The sequence below is a fragment of the Pteropus vampyrus genome, unplaced genomic scaffold (assembly GCF_000151845.1).
Source record: "Pteropus vampyrus isolate Shadow unplaced genomic scaffold, Pvam_2.0 Scaffold31, whole genome shotgun sequence".
NCBI classification, from domain to species: domain Eukaryota; kingdom Metazoa; phylum Chordata; class Mammalia; order Chiroptera; family Pteropodidae; genus Pteropus; species Pteropus vampyrus.
Window position 1 is genome coordinate 299,369 of NW_011888812.1, and position 9,617 is coordinate 308,985.

The 9,617-nt window shown below is 46.6% G+C and overlaps 1 protein-coding gene across 1 annotated transcript in view; it reads left to right on the forward strand.

The window, feature by feature from the left end:
• The first annotated feature begins 3,813 nt into the window (after positions 1–3,813).
• KIAA1549L (KIAA1549 like) overlaps positions 3,814–9,617 on the forward strand; it is a 105,910-nt gene continuing 100,106 nt past the window's right edge. The window contains exons 1-3 of the mRNA XM_011357021.2: positions 3,814–6,072; positions 6,496–7,131; positions 9,170–9,285. Coding sequence (XP_011355323.1) covers positions 3,921–6,072; positions 6,496–7,131; positions 9,170–9,285 — 2,904 coding nt within the window. The 5' untranslated portion in view covers positions 3,814–3,920. The remainder of the gene's footprint in view (positions 6,073–6,495; positions 7,132–9,169; positions 9,286–9,617) is intronic.

Sequence of the window (9,617 nt, forward strand, 5' to 3'; positions counted from 1 at the left end):
TTAAATGGAGGTATGCTCGCATATGTTCCAAATCTACTTCTGATACCAGTTTATGAATAGGTTAGGGTAAGTTAGTTATGCTGCAGTAACAAACAACCACCAAATTGCAGTGACTGAAAACAGCAAAAGCTTATTTCTTGCTCATGTTCTCTGTACATCTTTTGACATCAGAGGCCCTTTGCTTATTATAATCCTTAAGGGACCCAGGCTGGTTAACAAACATTTTGAATATTGGTAATTTCCTCCCCTTCCTCCTCCTCTTTCTCCAGTAATAGCTTATTGAGGAATAATATTGTTAGGGATTTTTATTTTTTTTCCTACAGAGAAAGCAAATTCTGTACTCTTGCTTCAAGTTTTAAATGTTCTAGCCCACAAGTGACACTTGTCACTTCTGGTCACAACTCATTGACCAGAACTAGTCAGACGGCCCTACCTAACCACAGAGGGATCCAGGAAGTGCAGTCCTACTATGTGTCGTGAAGGTAGAGAACCGGAGATATTTGGTGAACAGCACTAATGATTATTACATGTGAGTGTAATATATAACACTTCTCAAAACTTTTCTGGAAACTTTTCTTCATGAAGCATCTTGGAACACTGTGTTTCATAAGGGAGAACTTGGGAAACGCTAGATTCTGGTTTAGAAACAACCAGATTCAGCAGATCCACTAGAGACCATCTCTTCACTTCAGCGTGGAGCTTTCCATCGGTGTTCTTAGGCTGTGGCCATTTAGTCAGTCGCAAGTCCTCCCCCGACCCCCATGCCCATCACCATTCAATTCTACTTGTTTGCAGAACTTTGGTGAGTTTGTCAAACATCTTGCTGGAAGCAAAGGCTGCCATGCCTGTAGCATTCTTTTTGAGTTACAAGGCTACTTACTTGAAACAAGATTAATTGGGTATGACTCTTGAATCCATGAGTTGAACCCATGGTTGAACCTATTTCAATGAGAGTACAAAAGAAGAAATCTCACATAGATTTCATGCAAGTGATAAAAACGAATTTGAACGTGTTACTGGAAAACATCAAAATGCAAAACAACAATACAAGCATACCTCATTTTATTGTGCTTTGCTTTATTGAGCTTCATAGATTTTACGTTTTTTAGAAACCGAAGGCAAGACCTTCCACCAGCAAAAAGATTACCACTGGCTTTATCGTGATACTCATTTCATGGTGCTGGTCTGGAACCGAACCTGCAATATCTCTGAAGTATGCCTGTGTATGGGTGTTATAGTCACCAGCATAACAACCACCCATATACAGAACCAGACAAGACTGCATGGGAAGTATGAAGCTGAGTCTATCTAGGAGATAAACAACACGAACAGGAAGAATGGAGGAAAGCTATATCAGCCTGCCATGTAAAACTATAAAACTGAAATTTTAAAAATTGTAAAATTGTAAAACTTCCAGATAAAACTGAGGGCGAACCCTTCCTTAGGCTGCATGTGGTAACACAGAAACACAATTTCTATTACAAACCATGAAGCAGTTCCCAAGGAGCACAGATATTTTAATGAAATGCTGTGTTAGACTTTGGCGTCCTGTAGCTGTATATGCATCTTGCCACTTATTTCTGTGTAAAGTGGGTTTTGGATAACAGGGCCCCAAGGGAGCATTTGGCCCTGCAGGTCAGGGCTTTAGTGATTGTCCTCTGCTGATACCGAGACAAAGGAGCTAAGAGGGGCTTTAAGGATGGCTTGCTGGGGACAAGGGGCTGGTTCTAGCTTACTGAATGAAGTGAACAAGTCTATTGACTTTAAAGTAGTATTGATTTACTCCCTGCTATGTTTTAAAAATGACTTAATGCCAGTTTCTCGGGTAAATCCCAAAAATGGGGAATTAAAAAAAAAAAAAGAAAACAAAGAAGGAAAAAGGAAATTTTTTTGTATGATAACTAATTCAGAGTAAAAGATACCCTTTGTCGTTACTTTTCCAACCTCAAAGAATGAAACTGAAAATAATAATTCCAAAAACTGTCACTGTTTAGCTTTTGTGACTTCAGAGTATATCGCATATTCTAAAAACGCAAGTATTTTAAGACTTCAGGTTTAGCTATTTGGGTTTTTTGTTGGCAGAATGCAGTGGGGGTAGAATGAAGACCAGGCACTGGTTTGAGAAAAGCAGTGTAAACAGAAAACACTGCCCTGGGAGTGAGGAAACCTTGCATCTGGACCTGCTTCTATCTCTGATCGGTTATGTGGCTTCTGGCAAATGGTGTCCCCTCTCTGGACTACAGTGTCCTCTTTTGTTAAACAAATAAAACAGGGCTTGGAGCCTGTAATGACATCTCATTGGTGTAGTGCTTTTTTTTTTTTTTTTTTTTAACATTTGTTTAGTGCTTTTCTATTTGGAGAGCCCTTCCTTCCGCCTCCATGATTTCATTTGCTCCTCGCCAGCGGCCCAGCAGGGGAGTTGGCCTGTTTATTGCCCCCACTTTATACAACAGTGATCCGAAGATGCACAGCACACTGAGCTCTGGGCAGCCGGAGGGTGCACGCAAACCCAGATTTTCTGGCTTCAGAGCTTGGCTTGTGTGTTTGTTTCTATCAAGCAGTTCTGATGTCCTTAGCTAATAATGTAGAAAGCTCAAGAAGTACCTTTTTCTTTCTTTTTTATTTTTAATTTAAAATATGACTCAGTAGCATCTAGCCACCTCTGGGGTCGTCAGCACCTTCAACATGATAGAACCATGGAAAGAGGGACAGAGAATCATCAAGCAAGTTGTCGTTTCTCTTCCCAACTGTGACATTTCCATCTTTCTGATCAGCTATTTCCTTGCCTCATTTCCTGTGGAGGTCACCACTTTGTGTCCCGCCTCCTTGCCTTTCTGCCTGCAGTTCCAGACGTTAATGCTGACAGTGCTTGGTTCTCTGCAGGTGCTTGTAAGCGACACCAGGCCTTGTGAGAGGTGTCTCTGGTCCTGGGTTGGATGTGAATAATTTTTCTTTTAGAAATAGCCTAATTTGAAAGAAATCACCTTGCATTTTAGATGTGGCACAAATGATAGTGTCAGGCACTCTTTTAAATCCAACAAGGTAAACATGTTTCCTCGGTGCCTTCTCTCCAAACAGCGGCAGCCCCTGTTTATCCTGCTCGAGATGCCTTCGGGTCCTAAGAAAAGATTAGCATTTGGATACACGGTCTTTCATTTTGCATTTTGGGTTTTTAGATGAAGTTTATTTTGGTGTTGTTGACCATGGCAGGTAGCCACGGTCCTCTTTGATTTTCCAGATTGTGGATTTCATAGTCCAGCCCTCGTAGATGGTACAGAAAAAAAGATTTAAAATACACGGGTACATCCTACATCTTTGCTTTAACATCACTTCGCAGAGACTGCTTCTCACCAACTCCGCCCTGTAGGTTAGCTGCAGCCTTTGCATATTTCTAATTACTTAATTCATTGTTTGGATGTGTTTAACAAGTCTTCTGTGATGGTATGGAAGAGGTCCGAGCAGTGTCTGTCTTGCCTCCCGCTTCTCTCCAGGACCTGCCCCGGCAGACACTTAATGATCACCTGATATCTGACTGCTCACTATCTTATTCCACAGGCATAGGCAATCTGCAGATAACTGTCACCCCAACCCCAGAGACATTTCCTCACGGGAAATTGTTACCGATTTCACCAACATGGCCTTTCTCAGAAGTCCAGTCTTCCTCGGCAGTGGACAGAATCAAGAATGTGCTGGGACCATCATCCCCTGACAACACAAGCGTGCTGCAGCTCGCCCGAACACCTCCTCCCCAGACGCACCGCAGAGCCAGGGCTCATGGGGACTTCCCTTCTTCCCCTTACCCAGCGAGTGGGCACGGCACCTCCCTCGAGCCGTCCAAGGATCCCGCCGAGTCTCTGGTCCCAGCAGGACCTCACGGGAACATAGAAGCAGCCGCCGCGTCAGGTTTGCCTCACACCAGCATGCTCCCCCCGTTCTCCACTGTCCCATCAGTGACGTCCTGGGGAGCTGCCCTCCCGTCTCGGCCAGCATGGGTAGGGACTCCTTCCATTTCAAAACAACATTCCCCGAGGTCAGACATCCTCCCACTTCTTCCCCCATCTCCATCCTCTTCATTGGCTCCTGACTCACCTCATTCCATCATCTTTTCTAAGCCCGCTGAGCGACCCACCAAAGTGCCTGTATTCCCCCAAACAGCTCCAACTGACTCCTCTTCAAGTCACAGTGTAGCTAATTCCCTAACCGCATTTGCTGATGAAATGAACCACACTCCATTGAAAAATGCTCAGGATTTAATAGACATCCCTCGCCTAGGTTCTTCTGGATCTTCAACAAAGCGGTATTCGGAGCTGTCCCCTGTGGAGGGTCCTCATTCAGTAGGCTCCCCCACACCTGAGTTTTTGAACTCCACTGCAGAACCAGCCCATCTGTCTCCTCCTCCCCTAGCACCTGGAAGTCTTCAGCTTCCAGGTGGTACTCCCTCATGGTCAAGGTTGGAAGTGGCTTCAAGTCCCGCATCTACCCAGCCAGTCGAAGCTGAGGTGGCTGAAAGAGTGCACAATGGGGTGTCTTTGCCGGCTCTGAAGAGGGCAGCAGCAGCAGTGATCCATGAGGCTGTGCCTCCCCTTTTCCAGATCACACAGTCAGTGGCAGTGGAAATGACCGGCAGAGAGTTAGCCCCCACTACAGCAAATGACTCTGCTAACGCACTGCATTTGTCAGCAGCTCCAGAGAATTCCGAAGGGCCCGCCCTCTCAGCAGAACACACATCTTCCTCTTCGGTGTCTTCTCCTCTGCTTCTCACCACAGCCCACCAAGGACAAGCCATCCTTTCTGGGGCGGTTCCTGCATCGCCATCTAATGGAGCAGCAGCAGACTTTCCCTCCACGCCTACTTATTTCCAGCCGGCACAGAATCATGTCTCTCCATCCGCTGCGCCCAAAATGCCAACTCTTCAGGAAGTGGGCCATGATAGACCCTCTCCTGCAGTTACAGACTTCCCCCTCTCAAGCAAATTTCCTACTCTCCTTTCCACGACTTGGACATTTCCCCTGCAGAAGAACAAAAAGGCAGATTTGACAGTTGCTCTCCAGACCTTTCCAAGCAAGGAGATTCCAAGTCTTCACACAGTACACAGATTCACCTCTGACTTTAGCACTGATCATACTTCATCCACTGTCATTACAACACCAAGAATAAACCTTCCTTCAGAATTGCTTCCACGTTCCATCCCCTCCATACGAGCCACCCAGACTGTTTCTCCATCTCCCAGCTTTTCCAACAGCAAATCTGAGACTTACGCAGCTGTGATGGACCATTCTGAGTTGCCAGTTTCAGCTTCCAAACAGGTGACAGCATTTCCCTCCTCCACTGAAGTCTATGATTTCTCAACAATGGGAAACGTGAAAAAGCCAGCAGTCACAGATGTTTTCTGGAGTTCTCCTTCAGGAGAAACTGGATCCCTTTCCACAGAACCAACGATATCTGGCTTACTGCAGCAAACAAATTATGATCTAAATGGGCACACAATTAACTCCACAAGTTGGAAAATTCATTCAGCTTCATCTACTGCTCCCAGTGGTTTCACTTCAGCTGTTAGGACAATAAAATCTCATGATTTCAAAGACACTGCAGGGCATTTAGCAACTGCAGAAGGCTTTAGCATTCAGGATCCGGTGCTTTATACAAGCACCAAGCAGCCCATCCAACTGACCAACGTTACGATGGTTGGAAACCATACAGACATCTTGTCCATCAGTAATAACAACTATTCCAGAGAGTTTCAAACAGCTGAGGTTGAAGATTACCCAACCACAAGTCAACATGTCACGTCTCCCCAGCTACAGCTGTCTGCCCGTCCAAGGCATTCTGTCTTGCTAACCTCTCCAAGTCTGCCTTCCACAGCTGGCTTGCAGGAAATGCTTTCGGATGGAATGGATACAAATTTCCAAGTTTCCAGCAACACGTATTCATCTCCTGTGATAAATGCCTCTGCACCATTCCAGCGTATCCTGAGATACCACTCTACTGATGAATCTCCTCTATCAACCAATGCCTTATTCAGGACCCCTTCCAAAGTGCTGCTGGCTTCTCAGCGCCCCAAGAAATGGACAGGTGCAGCCACTAATGCAGGTAGTTTGTTTCCTGGTACCCAGAAAACAGGTATGACTGCTTCTGTGGTCAAAGCATCTTCAAGCTCAACACAGACACCCAGCTTTTCTCAGAAGGAGCAGATACACCCTTGCAGGCTGACAAATGAGTTAGCAGTCCCAGATAGTCATGTCCTTGATCCTCTGCTGACTTGAGTTTTTTTGAAAGTATTCAGAATTTAAGTGTCTTTTTTTACCAACCATAGCTTTGCTATGACTGGCATTCTCATTACAGTTAATTGACTTAATGAGCCTAAGCTGTTTTGCCTAAATTTCAGAGCGCAGAGACTTTTCACCCCAGCAAATCCATAAGTTACATCCATTCATCACCACAAGTGATGTGTGTACTGAGGGCCCATGACACACTTTGCTTTTTCTCTCTTTACAGTGGACTCCTCAGTGTCGTCCAAGGCAGAACCAACAGCAGCAGCAGCAGCAGCAGCAGCAGCAGCAGAAGTGACGTTGTTTCTAAGGAAATCAAGTCCACAGGCACTGTCTGCAGCCCTGGTTGCTAAGGGCACCAGCAGCAGTCCTTCGGCGCTGGCATTAGGATTAGTCAAGAGCAGTATGACCACTGCTCTAGCTAAAAATGTCACAAACTACGCAGCATCTGGCCCGAAGGTGACACCAGGAGCAATCCATCCAGTCTTCTCAATCACACCAACCTACATGTTTGCAAGATCGGCACACACCGTGAGCACTCACACAGCCGTGCAAGGGAACACGGGCACTGCCTCTGGCCTGTTGTCCACAACACACCTCCCCAGGAAACCACAAGCCATGCACACGAACTTCCCAAACCCCACTAACCCAGACACGCCCAGGGCATCCACCACACGCCCGCTGACAATCACAGCAGCCTTGACATCCATTACTGCACCAGTAAAAGCAACCCGGCTGCCATCTCTGCCAGCGGAAAACTCGGATACTGCTCATCCCGCTGTGTCGACAGCTATGGTCACGACCGGCAAAATGGCTTCCAACCTGGAGTGTCAGATGTCCAGTAAGCTCCTGGTGAAGACAGGTAAGGCTCCACTATCCTGATTTTACTTGAAAGCAGCAAGCACATAATGGTTTCAAAGATGCAACAAAAATTAGATTTCTTTCAGATCCGTGGTTCTCAACCAGGGGACAGTTGCTCCCCCTTCCAATAGGGGACATTTAGCCAGGTCTGGAGACATTTTTGGGTGTCTGCAACTTGGAGGGTAAGGAGGGTGCTACTGGCATCTAACGAGATGGAGACCAGGGGTGCTGCTGAACATCCGACGATGCACAGGATGGTTGACAAAGAGTAATCCAGCCCCAAATGTTAGTGCTGGGACTGAGAACTCCTGATCTTTGTCAAGTGACAGAGGAGAGAACAAACTTTATGTGATGTGGATCTTAGTCTTGGGATCAGCCTTGATGTCAGAGGCCCCTGGGAAACGAGTTCTGTCAGGGGTCTGAGAAAGCAAACGTGCACCAAATTTTGCCTGGAGAGCGAATCAGTGATGTCTCTCATGGATGAATGATGTGTTAGTAAACTACAGAATCCTGGGAAGTACCACAGAATTCACTAAGGCTTTTTGTCATCTATTTTCTCAATCAGCAGATACTACAAGTACAGCTATGGTACGCTATGTGGGCGCCTTGGATTTGTTTTGATGTTAAAAAAGGAGGCAGACCTTCTTGAAAATGTTGGGTGGTGGATGCTGTCTTTTTAGCCTCCACCTCCCAGCTGCAGCAAAGTGGGCCAAGAAGGCACAGGGTCCTTTTAATAGTGCGGTAGTGTTTGCTATATAAAGCATTAGAGACATTATTTGAAAGAGCATGCCAGTGTTGAATGCTCACATCCCGCCTTCCTCTTCACCCCACAAAAAATTATATGAAGTTATCTTTTGAGACATAGCCTATTCTAAAATGAGAAATTGTGAAACTAGGCATAGCAGAAAGTACAGTATCTCTGTCTATATCTCAAGAAATTATACCATCTGGTTTTCCACTTTCCCTCCCCCTCTCCTTCCAGATCTATGCCTCCTCCTCTGTGCGGCAAGGCAGCCTCAGGCACGCAATGCAGAAGTCTGGAACATTGTCCCCGTCTCTTCTTCACCGAGCCCCCGACACCCCAGCCACACCCAGTCACCAGCTCCTTTCAGTTCTACCTCCTGAAAACCCCTTCTCTCCACCCCCACGCCCCTAGCTCACACTGTCACCATCACTCACCTAGATTTCTGCAACAACAACCAGATTTCTCTCTCTGCCTTCAGACGCCCCCCACCCTACAGCCTGTTCTCCAGTCTGCAGTCAAGGCAGCTTTCTAAAATGCATGCCGTTTGCTTAAACTTCCTCTTTTCCTATTGCCCTCAGGACCACACGTATACTGAGATATTTCACTTCTCTACCCTGTGCCTTTGCACTTGGTCTTCCCTCTGCCGGGCGTGGTTGGGGACAGTTCCTCCCCTCACTCTTCCTTGGCCAGGCTCACTCGCATTATCCTTTAGGATTCTACAGAAGCATCAGTTCCTTCAGGAAACCTTCCCTGATCCGCACGCCCTTGGCCAGGTCAGGGCTGGATGCTCCTCCTAGGGCCTCCAACAGCACCCTAGGCTTCCCTTCCAATGGCACCTGTCACATTCAGTCCTAAATGCCTATTCTCACCCCAGGTCCCCATCCCTGTCTCCATCGCACTCGCGGGGTGGGGCTGCCTTCCTGATTCAGGGTGATTTGGGGCCACGGCACCTAACTCCAGGCCTGCACTTAAGTAGGCTCTCCGGAGTGCTATCGTGGGAAAGTTCTGGCATGCAGACCCATCAGGGGCAGGCACTCCTGAGCCCCACCTTTCAAAGTCTGAGGTAGCATTGGTCAGAAATGAAGTGCTGTCTCTCCACTAGGGCCACACAAATGCCGAGGGCCTTCTTTCCTTCATCGGGACCAACAGACCTACAACGCTCTCTCACTGGAACCTGCACTCACCAGCTTCGCTCAGCGCTTGCAGGAGGTGTTGGCTGGGGAAGAGATGGGGCTCGTTTATAAGGAGGTCTGCTGCCTTATCCTGATTACTGCACTTCTGTTTTGCCCCACAGTTCTCTTTCTGACCCAGAGGAGAGCGCATATCAGTGAAACCTTGAAGCTCAATGTAGCGAAAGGGCTCACCCAGGCGCTGCGGAAGGCTTTCCACCAGAATGACGTCTCCGCTTACGTAAGCCCTTTATTTTGTAACCAGACTACTCTGTCTACATATGTCTTCCTCCTGGGTCCAGACTCTGTCTAGATTGTTTTTCTCCTCCCTGGGTACCATAACCATGCTTGCAAGAAGTAGCATCTTTCTTCATTTTGGCAAATAGTTAATGTGTGGTGGCTGGAGAAAAAGGTCAAATATTGAGATGGAAAATTGAGGCTAATTGCCTTATGTTTCGTTTTTTTTTTTTTTTTTTTTTGTTTTTTTTTGTTTTTTTTAAGCCTGGATGATATACTGTTTTAAATTGTCCTATTATCCCATTGTTTGGAGAAAGTATTTCATATTGTTAGAGT